An 18,716-nucleotide genomic window follows, 5' to 3' on the forward strand; every position below is an offset into this window, starting at 1 on the left:
TAATTTTAATTAAAAATAATTATTTCATTAAAATTAACTTATCGCAAATAAACAATTTACTTGTAGTGCGGCTGATCTAATATATACCGATAGGTAAGTGCCTTGTTTTTTGCCACATGGAAGTATTTTTGCATACCCATCTCCTATCATTTTTTATTACAATATATTTTGCAATCAACTAATATAAACACGTAATTTTATTTTTTTTTAAATTTAATTTTATAAAATTAATCTTAATTTAATATGAATTCGTAAAATATTGCAAGAGAGTTGTGGGTTAATAATTTTTTAAAAATATAATAGCTGGTGACCTGGCCTTTTATATCTATGACGATCCTCATGGGTATCTATCTCAATGGGATACCTATTTCTACATTAGGAAAAGTATAGTTGCAAGCACAATTGTGTACTAATTTGTGCACCAATGTGATGTGATTGGTCAAAAAGTAGATTTTATTGAAAACAGTATTAATTTAAATTTTAAGTATGAATAAATCAGTGTTAGTACACAGATTAGTGCGCAACTGTACTTGTATGTAACAAAACTCTCTACATTATCCTTGTAGTCAATTACCTAGAAAAGAGAAATTTAAGTAAAATAAAAAATAAAAATCAAGAAGAAATGATAGAAAAGAGAGATGACGAGAGATTTTACGTTAGAAGTGTATATTATCTTCAACTCGAATTAAATTCCAGTCTCTCTGTTCCTCTTCTCATGCAACGTCTGTGACTGACAATTCTTTGAATGAAAGTTTAGAATTCCAACACACCACCAGTGGTAAATCTTTTATTTAGAAATCGTAAAATCAAGCATGTGCTGCAGGAAGACTTCTATCCTATCTGTTCAACTGAAGTGAAAATAGGAACGAATATCGGTAGAAAGAGGTTTTGATGTTTTTATAAAATCACCATTTATCTAAAACAAAAAATTTAAAATTATGGAAAGGGTCAAGAGGTAAATATAATTATTTATATTTTTTAATTATTTATATCTCTATAAGGGAGCTTATCATAAAGAATATTTAATTAACTGAATGAAATGTAGAGTAAATTAGAGATTGCTTTGATATCATATGAAAGCATCACATATTCTAAAAATTTAAACTCATTAAAAGAGATAGATTTAATTATTTATATCATTTTACAGTTATCATGATATAATGAAACTAGATGACCTCGCTCTAAAGAAAAAATTTACTCATCGATCGTCTCTATACCATTACCATATATCACACATCAAATTTTTTTTTTTCATAGCAAATATGTAACGTAAAGATGATGAGTTAAAGTACTTAATTAGTTTTAAACAAATAAAATAATAAATAAATAAATAAAAATAAGTGTAATGAATGTGAAAAAGAGTAGCTAGCTAAGCTTTACCCTAAAATGATACTCGCAAGAGCAACTAACTTGGATTTATTTTTTTATTTTTATTCTCTCTCGGTGTAAGCGAATATCAGTAGAAGCCAGATATACAGCTCAACTCCATGAGGACAGAGATTTGTCAGCAACTGGATTAGGATGTTCACCATTCCCTTCACCAAAGCTCTGTCATTTAGCGATGAAGAGAACTAAAAGTTCATTTTCTGTCCAGATCTCAAAATTGGTAGTTTATCAGACAGCAAATATGTGTGCGGAAAAAGAAGCAAAGCCTTATGACATTGGACATGATTACAGAATGGCCTTTGAAACAATCCCAGCCCAAACCATGACACATTATTACAGATGCAGCCGAAACAGATCGATGCAACTTGGAAATTACGGGAATAACAGTGTTGTTTACAAAAAGTAAATATGATATACTTTGATGTAAATTGATATAAGTTTATAAAAGGAAAATAAAATAACTTCTTGATGTCTTTTATTCTAAACCACGTATATATTATATCACATTAAACCATATCATATCATAACTTCTTTTATAATATTTTTTTGGGTGGATATAACTTTTTTGTTGATGGAAGGGAAGATCATCTGACTAGGACTTACAAGTTACCAGCAAACAGGTTAGCTACAAATTCTTCAATGTTTTTGTCAGAACTTCCACCTTTGTCAACAGCCTCTTTTGCCAATTTTCTCCATTTGAATGCATTTTTCTTTATCTCTTCTACACTCTCTCCTTCCATTATCTCCCTTATGCAGTGCGCTGCTGCTTCTCGCCTCACTAATCCTTTCTCATCCACCGGAGCTTTAAGTCCCATCTTCCAAAAATCCGTAATATACTTTGCATTCGTGCTCTGGTCTGTCCATTGTGGCATTGCAACCATTGGAACACCGAAGCTCAAGGCCTCCAATGTAGAGTTCCACCCACAGTGTGTTACAAAGCATCCCACTGCCTCGTGTGCTAAGACCTCCAATTGACGACACCATCGAACCACTAATCCCTTCTCTGACATCTCCTCCACAAAGTTTTTGGGGAGCTTTGACTCCTCTGAGGCCCTTACCACCCACAAGAAATAGTTGTTGCTCATCCTCAAACCCCATGCTAGTTCTTGCATTTGTTCAACTTCAAGAACGACCATACTCCCAACAGAGACATAAACAACAGACCCTTTCAGACGATCATTTAGCCATTTCACACAGGCATCGGTGTTTGGTTTAAAGATGCTGAAACCATAGTCTTTATCATCTTCAAGCCGCTTATCTAAGAACATAGATGGAATAGTTGGTCCCACTGTCCTCATTGGCATTATCTTGGACATCCAGTCCACCGCCTGCAAAGATATTTAGCAACCGATCAAAAGGCTAATAGTTTATTAAAAGCCCCAATTGACTAATTGCTTACCTCTTGTTCCAGCCCATAAATGGTGTTGCAAAGGACCCAATCAGCTTTCTCAACATTAGAGAATTGCCGCGCGAGTATGTCCAAGGAACCTGGATAGGATCCCCACTTGTAAATGAAGGATGGCATGTCTTGAGGTTCAAGAGGTGGCAAACCAGGAAGCAAAACTTCTAGCTCTAAAAGAGGGAGTTTCAACTCTCCCTTGTGAACATGGTAGTATATAATATCGACAGCACAGGATTGAGTAAGAAACGCCACTGCGACTAACCCAGACTCTTTGGCTATGTCTAGAGCCCAAGGCAAGAAAGGATCATAAACAATACAGTTAACAGGGCGGCCTGACCTGGAAAGTTTCTCGAGGAGCTCAGTCAAATTTTTCGAACCGACTCTCTCAAAGCGCTCCAAATAGGTTTTGACGTTCTCTGCTGCCGCTCTCCCGCCTTCATCGTAGCCATCGGAGATGGTCTCTAGCGTGATGGAGTTGCCTTCTTTTTGTATGTTCTTGGAGATGAAGTGGGTGGTAACCAGTGTAACTTCCACTCCTTTGTGCTTCAAACGCTTGGAGAATTCCACCATAGGATTAATGTGTCCTTGAGCTGGATAGGCAAAGACTAAACAATGAGCTCTGCATGCACTGATCATATGCTTCTCCATTTTTGCGTCACACAACTTTGATCTCTCTCTCTCTCTCTCTCTCTCTCTCTCTCTCTCTCTCTGTGTGTCTGTGTTTGAGTTTCTGTTGTTGTGTCTGCCATAAATATTTGTGGACATGAATACTGTAGAGAGTGCAATTGGTCCAGTCATAGTCTTTTTAATTTATTCCTACCAAAAGTGGTAAAATTGTAATCATACAATATCACAGATCAGCATGAAATAACACTTCCAAATAACAAGAGGACAGGGTGACCTGATCTATCATCCTCACCCATAAATTTGCCAATGAAGTGCACAATTTCAATTTGTACACGATAATCTTTGGTAATAATTGGTTGTGGGCTTTTGGCTTTTCAACTCTCAGATAAGTAATCTGATTTTGAATTGATCACCTTTTAAATAGATAAATTAATATTGTTTACATAGATTTCAACTCAATAATGAAGCTTAAATGAAAGTGCTCTCTCTCTCTCTCTCTCTCTCTCTCTCTCTCTCTCTCTCTCTCTCTCTCTCTCTCTCTCTCTCTCTCTCTCTCTCTCTCTCTCTCTCTCTCTCTCTCTCTCTCTCTCGTAATTGTTTTTAATGGACAATAAGTAATAGCCTGTGACGACGTTTTAGGGTACGTTTAGATGGTGATATGAGAATTTTTTATAAAATTTTATTTTTTTAATATTATTATTATTTTGAAATTTAAAAAAATTGAATTGTTCATTATATTTTGTATAAGAATTTGAAAATATTGTAATAATGAGATGAAATAAGATGAGAATTTTGAATCTCACCTTACTTTCAAACTTATCAAATGTAATCAATATAGAGACACAAAACAACAAATTTATATAAAAAATACTTAATCAATTACGTAAAAATAAACTTATAAATTGACGTGACTTGATATGGTACGTCATATTGTAAAAAACTTGTATTGTAAAGTATAACGAATTACATAAAATCACGTTAAGTTTTAAATTTATTTTTATATAATTTCTTTTACAGCTATACCACTTCTCACTCTATGTTTATCCTAGTAACACACAGTAGGAGGAGAAAAATTAAGTGTACTTAATCAAGAGACTTGTATATTGTATTCAATGTATTGAATGAAGCAAATTATTAAGTGTACAAAGATATTATATAAAAATAAAATTATAAATTGACATAATTTCACGTGATTTGATAAATTTATCTAACACTAGAAGTAATTTTATGATTTAACATATTATATTAAATCAAGTTAGTTTTTGAATTTTTTTTATAATTTTTTTATGATTTAAATATTTCTCTTGAATTAATAAATTTTTAATAGGCGGTCGATATTTATAGGTGGTGCAATAAGTGAATTTGTTACATTATTGACACGTGAGTAATAAATATAAATCTATTGTGAATGATAATTTGGGTCTCCTAAAGAGTCAAAGGTGATATCTACTCAATCCGTCCTATTGGTTGCCTAAAAAGTAAAGGGCTTTGCTACACGCAGTCGGGAAACGCAGTCGGCGTGCAGTCGGCTGTACGAAATGAATAAAAAAAAATTATAAAAAAATTATTTTATATTCAGGGGGACCTGCATGAATTATAAAAAGCTATAAAAATAATTTTTTCTTTTCATGTAGGTCCTGTATTAATTTTTTTTTTACAGCCGACTGCACGCCGACTGCATTTCCCGACTGCACAAATCATTTCTGAAAAGTAAAAGGCAAGGGAAGGAAATTCAAAAAGTAAAAGCACTGACGTCATGATACCACGTAACTTGTCACGTAACTTGTGCTTCTAGAATCTTATTTTTTCGTATATGTAAAAAATTATGAAGATATAATTTTATATATAATAATATTTTTATAATTTTTTAAAAGTAATATTAAGTATAATTTTAAAATAGGTAAGTGTCGATCTATTAATAAAATTTTATTTTTTATGTAAATATCATATTTATTTATTTTTTTAAAAAGAACTATACAATATTTATATTATCTACAAGTACGTGTATATATATAATATATTATTTTTACGTAAACATGTGACACGGTAAGCTCAAAAAAATTGCTGCTCCATCATTCTAAGGTTAAAAAGTAAAATAATTTATAGGAAAATATATATTTATAATAATGAATTGTGTAATTCTCACGTAATTATTTTAAAAATAAATAAATAAAATATAATATTTACATAAAAAACTAAATTTTTAATAATAAATTATATTATCTTTTAAAATGATTACGTGTAAAGTGTACCTAAAATTATTCAATTTATACAGTCAACCAACTGGGCGCCGGAGATCGGAAGTTTCTTAAGGAACTCGGTCAGAATTTGCGAAACAACTCGCCTAAAATGCTCCGAATAGGCTTGGACATTCTCTGCTTGCGCTCTTCCGCCTTCGTCATAGCCATTAGAGATTCAGAGATGCTGATCTCAATCGAAATGGAGCTGCTTTCTTTTTGTATGTTCTTGGAGATGAAGTGGTTGGTAACCAGAGTAACTTCCAGTACTCCTTTGTGTTTCAAACGCTTGGGAATATTCCACCATAGGATTAATGTCTCCTTGAGTTGGATAGGCTAATTAAGATTACACGATGAGCTCGATCGATCTGCAGGCAATCGTATCCTTCTCTATTTTTGGACGCACAACTTTCGGACCTCTCTCTCTTGATCTTTGTGTTTAAGTTTCTTATGCCCGTTTACTTTTATCATTTTCCATGGCAACTATATTCACTTGAAAATCCAAATCAGCATGAAAGAACACTCAGAGAACAAAGTGACTAACGATGCATCCGGTGGCCAACTACTGATCATTAGGTACTCCCTGCAGGAGTATGAAGTGCGTAATTTGTTCACGAAGTTTGTGGTTGACTGTGGACTTTATGAGAAATCTGAGTTGGACTTAAAACATTGGATATGTGATTTTAAATAATATTTCTATTTAAAAATTTTTACACCACACATCATAAATAAATGTTCGAATGCTACAGAGTTTCGATAAAATTGTTTTCAAGATTTGAAATTAGATTATTTGTTATAGAGGCACTTCACGCCGGTCGGGCTGTAAATCAGATAAAAACAGCCCTCCATTCATCTTATGCCACGTAAGAAAAATCAATGTAAAACAAATACACTCCACCACAGGGAATCATCAATTCGTATAGCCCCTTCCCTCCGTTTGCCTTATGCCATTCTCCCCTTCTTGCATAGCCCTTCTCCCATTCATCACCAACGCTGTCGGACTCATCCCAGCACAACACCCATCTCAGCACGACGCCCATCTCAGCTCGACGCCGACAGACCCTCGCATCCCAGCATGACGTCGAGCTGAGCCGACAGACCCCCGCATCTTAGCACAACACCCATCTCAGCTCGACGCCGACAAACCCTCGCATCCCAGCACAACACCCATCTCAGCTCAACGCCAATGACCCCTGCATCCCAGCACGAGGTCGAAGCCCGCAATCTCAGCCCGACGGCGACGCCGACTCAACCATCTGAGTGTGAAGCCGACAGAGATGTAGGTCAAAATCGCACCCTTCTCAGTCTGAAGCCGACGCCGACGTCGCTGTCCCTCTCTTCCGAAGTCTGAATATTGGGATTAAATATGAAGAGATTACAATTCCTAGAAAAACATGTCGTTTATTCATCGATAATAAATGTATATGATAAATTGTAGCACAGACAAATTGTACGTTTATTCATCTCAGTGCTAAACAAGTTGGCTGAGCTTCGTGGAGAAATCACGATGGCTGAGCTTTGTGGAAAAATCGTGAGGCTTGGATAAATCTCAGCCTGAAATCGCGAGCCACAGCTGGAAAATAGGAGAGGTCGACGACGGTCGGGCTGCTTGGTGGAGAAATCGTTAAGGCTTGAAGAGGACGCTTGGAGATGAATTGAATATTGCAAAAAAAGAAATTCTGAACGCCCAAATTTGTTTCACATGTAATGCTGGTCCATGAATGTCTCGATGGAAGTCTTACATGTCGAGCTGTGATTGGTTGGCTATTATTTGAGTATAACCAGCCCAACCGGTCTTAAGGATTTCTCTATTTGTTACTCTCTTATTTCTAATAAGTTATAAGAGTATGCACAAAAGAAAGAAATATGTAGAAGAAGAGATTAATATAATTATATAATATTGCCTAGTTTGGTTACCGAGTTGAGATGATATCTCGTATAATTATTATAATTTTTTAAATTTTTATATAAAAAATAATAAATAATTTAATTTTTTTTTAATTTTAAAATAAAAATTATATTAAATAATTATATTCTAACTATATTTTATTTAATTTTTATTTTTATCTCGTCTAAAAATAAAACTTGGCTAAATTATGATATCAGACATGCAGCCTTGCAGGGTTACATAAGTACGGCATTTGTAACAAGCCAAAATTATTACACATTGCAGTCGAGACTGGAGCCAAAAACAGATGCTACTTTGGAATTAACGGAATAGAAAATAAAATATAATAAAAGATAGAAAAGAGAATGAGACAAACATGATCCGAAGATTACATATTTATTATTGTCAATTGTTATTATAAAATATTTTATATTATAAATTTTTATGTAATAATTTTTTAGCTGAATATAACATTTTTATTGTTGAAAGGGAAGAACATCTGACTAGTTCTTACGAGCAACCAGTGCGGCTACAAATTCTTCAATGTTTTTGTCAGAACTTCCACCTTTGTCAACAGCCTCTTTTGCTAATTTCCTCCATTTGAAGACATTTTTCTTTATCTCTTTCCCCCTCTCTCCCTCCATTATTTCCCTTATGCAATGCTCTGCTCCATTATTTCCCTTATGCAATGCTCTGCTGCTTCTCGCCTGACTATCCCTTTCTCATCAACTGGAGCTTTAAGTCCCATCTTCTAAATATCCACAATATACTTTGCATCTGTGCTTTGGTCTGTCCATTGTGGCAATGCCACCATTGGAATGCCAAAGCTCACGGCCTTCAACGTGGAGTTCCAATTACAGTGAGTCACAAAGCATCCCACCGCCTCGTATGCTAAGACCTCCAACTGACGACACCATTGAACCACTAATCCCTTCTCTAAGGTCTCCTCCACAAAGTTCTTGGGGAGCTTTGCCTCCTCGGAGGCCCTTACCACCCACAAGAAATAGTTATTGCTCATCCTCAAACTCCATGCTAATTCTTGCATTTGTTCAACTTCAAGAACGGTCATACTCCCAACAGAGACATAAACAATTGACCCTTTCATACGATCATTTAGCCATTCCACACAGGCATCGGTGTTTGGTTTAAAGATGATAAAACCATAGTCGTTATCATCTTCAAGCTGCTTGTCTAAAAACATAGATGGAATAGTTGGTCCCACTGTCCTCATTGGCATTATTTTTGACATCCAGTCCATCGCCTGCAAAGATATTTAGTAACCGATCAATTGTTGCAGGCCTAAAAATTTACGTCAAATCCAAAAAATAAATAAGATAAAAGAAAAAACAAAAAGGCTAGTTATAACAGTTTAGAAAAATCCTCAGTTAACAGGACTATGTTTAGAGCCCAAGGCATGAATGGATAATAAACAATACAGTTAACGGGGCGGCCCAATCTAGAAAGTTTCTCGAGGAGCTCCGTCAGACTTTTCGAACCAATTCTCTCAAAGCGCTCCAAATAGGTTTGGATGTTCTCTATTTGCCCTGTCATGCCTTCGTCGTAGCCATTGGAGATGGTCTCGAGCACAATGGAGCCTACTTCTTTTTGTGCGTTCTTGCAGATGAAATGGGTGGTAACCAGAGTAACTTCCACTCCTTTGTGCTTCAAATGCTTGGAGAATTCCACCATAGGATTAATGTGTCCTTGACCTGGATAGGCAAAGACTAAACAATGAGCTCTGTAGGCACTCGTATCCTTCTCCATTTTTGCGTGACAACTTGCAGATCTCTCTCTCTCTCTCTGTGTTTGAGTTTCTATAATTGGGTCTGAGATTTATACTTGTGGACATGAATACTGTAGAGAGTGCAGATGGTCCAGTCCAAGTCTTTTTTGGTTCCTACTAAACCGTGGCGAATTGGCAATCCTAATCATACATCACCGATGTGCATGAAATAACAGTCGCAAAGAACATGAACGCCTGTATTGCAGACAGAGTATCCTTACCATAAATTTGCGAATGAAGTGCACAATTTGTAAACGATCATTTGTGGTTGGGTATGGGCTTTTGGCTTGTCAATTCTCATATAAGTAATCTGATCGAGTTTGAATTGATCACCTTTTAAGTAGATCAATTTCATCATGTTCGCGTTTGGCTATATATTTCAACTCTACCAATAATGTTACATGTAGTTAAATATATAAACGCTCTATAATTATTTAAAAAAAAAAAATTGAAGTCTATAATTAAAAAATTAAATTTTTTTCATATAAATTCTATATTAATTCGCTTTTTCTAAAAATACTAAACAATACTTGCACAACTACAACTACAGCTACAAATGTTATTTCTCCCTCACTCAATTCAGCAAATTCAGTGTCGCCGTCTATTTGGGTGAACTTTTGTGAACTCTTAATTTCATAGAGATTCCTGCATTCCATGGATTCCAATTCCTCTCCTTCTAACACCATCCCCGTAGTCTCGACGCTTGCTTCGCCTCTGGAGTCCCCTCCTCCTCCTGCTCTCAACGCCGATGCCGATTCTTCATCCTCATCGGCCAGAAAGCCCATCACCCTGTGGCCAGGAATGTACCATTCGCCGGTCACAGATGCTTTGTGGGAAGCGAGGGCCAGTATCTTCGAGGAGCTTTACGACCCAGAAAAAGACGGGCTTCCGCAGACCGAATTTCTCACAAGAACTCCCTCCCAGAGCCGCACCACTATTCTCTATCGTTTTTCGTCTGACTATTCCTTGAGAGAACTGAGAAGGATTGTGAAACCACCACACGTAGAGAGGTGGAGATATGTTTCATTTATAGAAGATTACAACCCACGTATGGCTTTGCATGAGAAAGGAAATAATATTACAAAAGGAAATAAATTATACAAGAATATTACAGCATGGGTCAACTATTATAAACAAGGAAAGAATTGCTAATCATTAGGAGAGGATTCGGGAGTATCCTCAACACCCCCCCTCAAGCTAAGTGAGGGATTGAAGCACACGCAAAGCTTGGAGCGAAAGAGGAGGAAGAGTGGTCGAGAGACACTCTTAGTGAAAATATCAGCAATCTGTAAGGAAGAGGGAACATGCTGGGTGCGGATGGTGCCGGCAACAACAAGTTCACGAAGAAAATGATAATCCAAATCAATATGTTTCGAGCGCTTGTGAGAAACCGGATTAGAGTTAAGGAATATGGCACTCTTGTTGTCACAAAGTAGAAGAGGTGAAGCAGATGAAGTGACATGCAAGTCTCGAAGAAGATGTTGTAACCAAAGAACCTCAGCAGCAGTGGCGGCAAGGGCACGATATTCGGATTCACAGCTAGACCGAGAGACAGTAGGCTGTTTCTTCGCACTCCACGAGACAAGATTGTTGCCAAGATAGATGGAATATCCTGACGTGGAGCGACGAGTATCTGGACAACCAGCCCAATCAGCATCAGAGTAAGCAGTAATATTGGCGGAGGCAGAGGCTGTGAAGGAGAGACCGAGGTGAAGAGTGCCCTTGACATAACGAAGAATTCGCTTAACCGCCTGAAAATGATCCGCAGTAGGAGCATGCAAGAACTGACTGACGGAGTTGATGGAGTGAGCAAGATCAGGCCTGGTGATAGTTAGGTATTGTAATGCACCAACAAGAGAACGATAAAGAGTGACATCAGAGAAGGGAGAACCATCAGAGGAGAGACGCTGGCCAACAACCATGGGAGTGGTGACAGGTTTGCAGTCCAAAAGCTGAGCTCGAGCAAGGATGTCACGTGCATACTTGGTCTGGCTGAGAAAGAGACGGTCGGAGGTAGTGGTGACCTCAAGACCAAGAAAGTAACTAAGGGAACCCAAGTCCTTCGTGGCAAACTCGGCATGAAGCTGACAGATGAAGGCACGAAGAAGAGAGTGATCACTGCCAGTGATAATAATATCATCCACATATAAGAGGAGATAAATAAGGTGCTTCTGACGATGAAGAACAAATAAAGAGGTATCAGCACGACTGCAAGAAAACCCAAGCTTAAGTAGAAAGGAACTGAAGCGGTGGAACCAGGCACGAGGTGCTTGCTTTAGTCCATAAAGAGATTTCTTGAGCTTGCATACATGGCCAGGAAAGCGAGGGTCGACATAACCAGGAGGTTGCTCCATATAAACATTTTCCTGCAAAACACCATTAAGAAAAGCGTTTTTGACGTCAAGTTGGCGGAGAGGCCAACCGTGAGAAATGGCAAGAGAGAGTACAACTCGAACAGTGGATGCCTTGACCACGGGACTGAAAGTATCAGTATAGTCAAGGCCTAGGAGCTGAGTATAACCCTTTGCTACAAGACGAGCCTTGAGACGGTCAATGGATCCATCGGAGAGATATTTTGTCCGGAAAACCCACTTAGAGCCCACAATATTTGTGTTAGATGGACGTGGCACCAAATCCCAAGTATGATTATCATGAAGAGCTTTGATCTCATCATCCATAGCAGAAAGCCAAGCGGGATGTTTGGCAGCAGATTTAAACCCGCGAGGCTCAGAGGAGGAGAGCAAAGCATGAAGAAGACCCGAGGTATGCTGGCTAAGGTAAGCAGGATGACGTGGCCGGAAAATGCCTGCTTTAGCACGGGTTACCATCGGATGTTGCAGCGGGAGCTGGACATGCTGGGCTCGCGGACGGACTAGGCAGAAGAATGGAGTCTCGCTGAGCGGGAGAGTCACGGTCTAAAATAGATGGAGACTCATTCGACGAAACCTGCAAGAACTCAACAGATGGATCACTACAGAGACGACAATTAATGGGCCCTGTCTGAGCAGTAGAGTCTGATAGAGTTGGGGAGGGCAGGGAGTCAGCAGATGATGATGGGTTTGGTTCACGACGAGGCTCACTAAAAGCAGAGTAGTCCAGGGCAGTTATGGGTCGAACGGGAGAGTTAGGAATGATGGGAAAATGAGTTTCATCAAATCGGGCATGGTGAGTAACATAAATTTTGGTGGTGATGGGATCTAAGCAACGGAAGCCTTTGTAGACGGGACTATACCCTAAAAAAATACAAGGTATACTACGGGGAGAAAATTTATTTAGAGCATAGTCGCGTAAGCAAGGAAAAACCCGACAACCAAAAGGATGAAAGTTTATGTAATGAGGGGTCTTACCATACAAAAGTTCGAAAGGAGAGGTACCACCAAGAAGCGGTGCAGGCAACCGGTTAATGATGTAGGTCGCAGTACTGAAAGCGTCAACCCAGTAAGAAACGGGAATACGTGAATGAAATAAGAGAGTCAGGCCCATTTCAGTCACGTGACGATGTTTGCGTTCGGCACGACCATTTTGGGATGGTGTATAAGGGCAGGACATTTGGTGATGAATCCCAGTGGAGCGAAGATGAGACTGAAAACGTAGACTACGAAATTCAGCACCACCATCACTCTGAAAAATTTTAATTTTGCAAGAGAATTGATTTTCAACAAAGGTTTGAAATTGGAGAAAAATGTCATAAAAATCAGACTTTAACTTCATGGGATAAAGCCAAGTAAAACGAGAATGGTCATCAACAAAAAGCACGTAATAGGAAAAACCCATTGTTGATTTAACAGGGGCCGGACCCCAAATATCACAGTGAACAAGACCTAAAATTACATTAGATCGAGTGTCATTAGTGGAAAAAGGAAGTTTATGACTATTTGCAAGTTGACACGTAGAACAAAGAGAGGGATTAGGCAAAAGAGAAGTAAGATAAAGCTGTCATTTTTTATTCAAGAAGGAAATAACAGAAGGGTTTACATGCCCAAGACGTGCGTGCCATAAGTAATACGATGCCGTAAGAGCAGATTTATTGAGGACAGAAAAAAAAAACATGATTGCCGCTTTCCAGTACGTAGAGGCCACCATCACGTTTTCCGGTTGCTATCACCTTGCTTGTGGTTCGGTTCTGAATGACAAAAGAAGAATTAGTGAAAGTGACTTGTAAGGGAAAATCAGTAGTCAATTTACTGATGGATAAAAGGTTTTTAGTAAGACGCGGGACAACTAAAACATCACGCAAAGGTAAACCAGAAAAAGAGTGAGAAGTGCCAACGTGAGTGATCGGTAAAGATGCCCCATTGCCCACAACAACACTATCCTTACCAACATACTGCTCAGAGGAGTCCAATGAAGCCGAGTCTGGTGTCATGTGAGCAGAGGCACCAGTATCAAGGTACCAATCAGATGAAGATCCATTGGACAGAGAACAAGAGCTGTGGAAGGCCTCGGCAAGCTGTGCCGAAGGATCCGAGTGGTCATAACGATTCCTGCACTTCTCAGCCGTATGACCTTCAGTTTTGCAAATCTGGCAGCGTGGATTATAGGGACGCCTGTTACGATTAGAGCCATGGGATTGGCTATGGCCAGTAGTGCCCGAAGTTCCATGAGAACCACCGCGAGACCGACGGTTACGAGACTGGTTTCCACGTCCAGAGGAGGAGCGGGTGGCTGTAAAAGCTGCAGAAGATAAGGAGTTAGATTGCAAAGAGGTTTGAAAAAGAGCATAACTTTCAACCAATGGAACCAGATCATGGAATGGAGGCAGCGAGGAGAGCGCCAGCTGAGTGGAGGAGAAGCCAGCAAATTCAGTGCCAAGTCCACGTAAAAACCAGTGGGATTTGTCAACTTCATCCACAGGGCGTCCTATGGCCAGCAACTGATCACAGAGAGATTTGAAGTCTCGGGAGAACTCAGCAACAGAGCGGGACCCTTTCTTCATCAACTGCAATCCATCTTTGATCCGAAGCTCACATGTCTTTGATCCGTGACTAAAAACACGCTCAAGAGCTAGCCAAACATCACGGGAGGTGGGAAGACCAACAGCGGCAGCCATGGCTTCTTCAGAGAGAGAAGAGAGAAGGAGGCTCAGGATACGCTGGTCTTTGGCTTTCCATTCCAGGTACTTGGGGTTGACGGTGGAAGAACCATCAATGGTGGCAGCAGGCTTTGGCAAGGAGCCATCAACGAAACCAAGGTAATCTTGGTAGTCAAGAAGAGGAATGAGTTGGCTCTTCCAAAGCAAATAGTTTGTGGCTCAGAGTTTAATAGTAACCATATGGACCATGGTATTGAAAGAAAGGGACTCGGCAGCCATGAGAGGAAGGAAAGAGCAGATCAGAAAAAAAGGATGTTAATCCGAAAAAATACCGTCTGATACCATGAGAAGGATTGTGAAACCACCACACGTAGAGAGGTGGAGATATGTTTCATTTATAGAAGATTACAACCCACGTATGGCTTTGCATGAGAAAGGAAATAATATTACAGAAGGAAATAAATTATACAAGAATATTACAGCATGGGTCAACTATTATATACAAGGAAAGAATTGCTAATCATTAGGAGAGGATTCGGGAGTATCCTCAACAAGAACAGTATAGAGATCTCTGGAACGACGTCAGAATTGGGAAATTGGTTGAAGAGCTTGATGCCTTGGCTGGGTTCATCACCGTCAAAGTCAGCTGTAACTTATTTACATTTTGTACTTTTCCTGTTGGACTCTCCGCATACCAGAGCATTTTGATGGAGTTCCACACCTGGGCATTGCTTACTATGTACTTATCCGAAATGGGTTATGATCTACATGCTACCATATGGGGCTGCTTTTCCATATGCTACGTGTAGTGTTGTTGATGAATTGTGCTCTATAAACCGAAATGTTTTACTCATAATTCACGACTAAATTAAGCTTTTGGAGATGTGTTGCTTGCTTTTGGTGATCTTCCCTTTTCTTCTCTCTCGTGTGGATTAGCATTGTTCCGATGACGATAGCACCACAAGGCCACTCTTGCTGGTCACTGCTTCTGTGGACAGGATTGTGCTGAAGAAGCCGATCAGTGTTGAAGTTGATCTCAAAATGGTCGGTTCTGTGATATGGGTCGGCCGCTCCTCAATGGATATTCAACTGGAAGTCACTCAGTCAAATGAAGGTACTAAAATCTGGAATGATAAATATTTCTGAAAATGATATAACGTGAAAAAGCTATACAGCATGGTTTCATACATGAATTCTGCTCTATTGAGATTCAGCCGTTTGATATACTATAGTTTGAGAAAAAGTATGAGTTGCATATTCCTCGAATTGTAGATCTATATGAACAAAGTTGACTATCATCTATTACATGTCATATGATGATGTAAGTTCTTAGCTGAAAGCTCTGATGTTTCAGACTCAGTAGCTCTGACTGCCAACTTCATATTTGTGGCTCGTGACTCCAAGACTGGCAAAGCATCTCAGGTGAACCGGCTCTGTCCAGAAACTGAACTGGAAAAGTTCCTATTTGAAAAGTCTGAAGCGAGAAACAAATTGAGGAGGACTAAGAGAGGAGGAGATAGAAGGGAACTTGAGAATGCGGAAGTGAATAGACTCAAAACACTGTTGGCTGAGGGCAGGATTTTCAGTGACATGCCAGCCTTGGCAGACAGAGACAGCATTCTTCTAAGGGACACTCGCCTTGAGAACGCTTTAATTTGCCATCCACAACAGAGGAACATGCATGGTCGAATCTTTGGAGGGTTTTTGATGCACCGAGCTTTTGAATTAGCTTTCTCAACAGCTTATGCCTTTGCTGGATTGGTTCCTTGCTTTCTTGAAGTTGATCATGTTGATTTCTTAAGACCTGTAAGTATTACCAGCATCCTTTCTTTTTCAGACAGCATTTCGGCCCTTTTCTGTTTGCAGCTGTGTGGTTTAGGATAAAAAAGGACGCGTTAGAGGAGCACTAGGAATTAATCCTAGAACACGAGGAATGCAAGAGAAGGTGGGAAAAAAATATCAAAGATAAAAGAGAGGTCCAAATCCTGATGAAATGAAGAAAGTTCAGACACCCATGGATTCTCCGTATGCTTACTGGCATAAAATTTGGGAAAGAGATGGAAAAGGAAAACATTTGAAATTGTTGTTTCCTTTTAATTGCAAAAACAGAAAACGGCGGAAGAGATGCATAATCATAGGTTCGATAACTTTTTAATAAAAATCACAAAAATGTCGAAAATAAATTTATAAATTGACATGATTTAATGTGATTCGTTAGATTGTAAAATTATATTTATTAAAAAATCAATCTAACGTATCATATGAATTCATGTTAGTTTATTAGTTTATTTTTATGAAATCTCTTTGTGGTTGTATCATTTTTTGAAAATTATGCTTCACATAAATATTGGTATTTTATTGTATCAGCGAATGAGTTGATTTAAATGTCCAGTTTATTTGTTCTTTTTATTTTTTTGAAGATACAGTTTTTCTTTTCCCTTTTTGCTCTCTGAATTTGGAAAGATTCTTACCGATTAATTATGTATCTATTCGATTGTGATTTAGATTGTTAATGCAGGCTAATGACTTAAGCATTTTGTTACAGTACTACTGGTTCTACTTGCCCATAATGTACTCGCACTACCATATTGTGGTTATTTAGCTGGGATTCAGCCTGCATGTGCATGGTTAATATTGTGTATGTTAGAGTCATTTTACCTCATGTTAATGAAGATGTGCTTGTTGAGCAGGTGGTTATCGGAGATTTCCTTCGTATGAAATCATGTGTTCTGTACACAGAAGTTGAGAATCCTGAGCAGCCTTTAATCTATGTTGAAGTTGTTGCTCATGTAACGAGGCCTGAAATGAGGTCTAGTGAGGTAAGCCCCACATCAACTATACTTAAAAGAAACAACTGAAAATTAAGCTCATAATCGGTAGTCATCAAATGATTAATTAGGTTTACTATCGTACCAACCTCTTAGGGATTGATTTGAGAAGGGACTAATAAATTCTTTTTTAAAGAAAACTAAGTGAAATCCATTTCTTGGAACACATTGTCGGTCGGTGGCCACCCTTATTCATTTGCTCATCTCATGTCTGTCACCTGCATTTAAATTACCAGGTGTCAAATACTTTCTATTTCACTTTCACCGTACGTCCAGAGGCAAAAGCCATAAAAAATGGTTTTAGAATCAGGAATGTGGTTCCAGCAACAAAGGAAGAAGCCCGTCGTGTTCTAGCTCGGATGGATGCTGAGGTCTTGAAGAGGGTTGATGATCAAGAAAGCATGCCACAATGAATCAGATGAGGCAAAGGGCAAAGGGCATGGTGGCTGTGCTGATTAGTGGTGAAGGGTAGCACTTGGAGCCGGTCGGGTGAGAAGTGGATTTTTACACCAGCCAATTAAAGGCTGCCACATAGGTGTCTACACACATTGCTATTTGCACCTTCACATAGTTGATAAAACATGATTTATTTAGTGACCACGTCCTGCTCCCGCCCTCGCTCTCCCCTCATCTACCCGTCCCTCCCTCTCCCTCTCCCTAAGATACGATCTGGTTTGATTTGTGGGGCTCTCCCTCTCTCTACAATGACCTGATGATTTTCCGACAGAGTTCCAGTTGATGCCGTAAATCCTACAAAAAAAGAACTTGGAACAGTGTGACATTATTATTGAACGGCCGAGAAGGGTGGCCAAGGGGCTCCTAGAATATCCCACTGAAACTAGAAGCATATTACTCAAACCATCATAATCAATTTTGCACTTGATGTCTAATGCCGGTGCTGTTAAGGCTCTTCACTGCAAACGGATGTATAATGTTTGTTGTGTCAATTCCAATGTGGTTTCCGTCTGGATCAAAATAATTCATGGAGGTGTCGAGCTCCACGGTTAGTTGCCGAACAACACCACTTGCATTTTATTTGACTGCTAAATAATGTCAATTATTGGATACAGCCAAAATAAATAAATAAATAAATAAAGCCTATAATTGATAGAAAAATCCCACAATCAAACATTAAAAAGCAGTAGAAATTACGTGGGGGTGATCGATCAAGGATTCCGAGATAAGAGCCATAGCTATCAGGTGGTGAGGGACTATGATCTGGTGCGAACACAAATGTCATTCCAATGATTCCATCACCGGAGCCTATTGAGTTCAAGAAGGTAGAAATGCTTACAGTGAAAGTGGTCAAGATAATGGCTGGCCAGGCAAGCAAAGGGTGAGGGTTAAAGAAGGAAGGTGGCTGCGCAAGGGAGGGTCTGTGCCAAGGAAGTAGCTGCGCGAGGGATGGTCTGCAACAGGGAGGGGAGGCCTGCGACAGGGCTACCCAGTTTCAGATCAGCTTGTGGAAGGAAGGAATGCCTGAATTTCGCTGATTCTCTGCGTGTGGGTGTAGATGTTTGGAGCATGCACCTC

The 18,716-nt window shown here is 39.0% G+C and overlaps 2 protein-coding genes and 1 pseudogene across 2 annotated transcripts; 1 reads left to right on the plus strand and 2 right to left on the minus strand.

The window, feature by feature from the left end:
- Nucleotides 1–1,630: 1,630 nt before the first annotated feature.
- LOC122291507 (mogroside IE synthase-like) lies at nt 1,631–3,512 on the minus strand. The gene is made up of 2 exons (XM_043099239.1): nt 2,786–3,512; nt 1,631–2,714 (listed from the first exon to the last, which is right to left on the minus strand). Exons 1-2 carry the CDS (start codon nt 3,434–3,436, stop codon nt 1,986–1,988), a joined length of 1,380 nt encoding a protein of 459 aa, XP_042955173.1. The 5' UTR covers nt 3,437–3,512; the 3' UTR covers nt 1,631–1,985.
- Nucleotides 3,513–7,737: 4,225 nt separating this feature from the next.
- On the minus strand, nt 7,738–9,441 carry LOC122292225 (annotated as a pseudogene).
- Nucleotides 9,442–9,900: 459 nt separating this feature from the next.
- On the plus strand, nt 9,901–17,643 carry LOC122292748 (acyl-coenzyme A thioesterase 2, chloroplastic-like). Its single transcript, XM_043101235.1, has 6 exons — nt 9,901–10,294; nt 14,909–14,996; nt 15,292–15,469; nt 15,710–16,161; nt 17,046–17,174; nt 17,420–17,643. Exons 1-6 carry the CDS (start codon nt 9,978–9,980, stop codon nt 17,594–17,596), a joined length of 1,341 nt encoding a protein of 446 aa, XP_042957169.1. The 5' UTR covers nt 9,901–9,977; the 3' UTR covers nt 17,597–17,643.
- Nucleotides 17,644–18,716: the final 1,073 nt, after the last annotated feature.

Source organism: Carya illinoinensis, chromosome 13 (genome assembly GCF_018687715.1).
Source record: "Carya illinoinensis cultivar Pawnee chromosome 13, C.illinoinensisPawnee_v1, whole genome shotgun sequence".
NCBI classification, from domain to species: Eukaryota; Viridiplantae; Streptophyta; class Magnoliopsida; order Fagales; family Juglandaceae; genus Carya; species Carya illinoinensis.

Bases quoted from the DNA above. Each gene is read 5' to 3' on its own strand.
- LOC122292748 (XM_043101235.1), top strand. From the start codon at position 9,978: ATGGATTCCAATTCCTCTCCTTCTAACACCATCCCCGTAGTCTCGACG. The intron at 10,295-14,908 runs AGAACTGAGAAG...GTATCCTCAACA, and splicing joins TCGTCTGACTATTCCTTGAG to AGAACAGTATAGAGATCTCT. The intron at 16,162-17,045 runs GTAAGTATTACC...CTTGTTGAGCAG, and splicing joins ATGTTGATTTCTTAAGACCT to GTGGTTATCGGAGATTTCCT.
- LOC122291507 (XM_043099239.1), bottom strand. From the start codon at position 3,436: ATGGAGAAGCATATGATCAGTGCATGCAGAGCTCATTGTTTAGTCTTT. The intron at 2,715-2,785 runs GTAAGCAATTAG...ATATCTTTGCAG, and splicing joins TTTATGGGCTGGAACAAGAG to GCGGTGGACTGGATGTCCAA.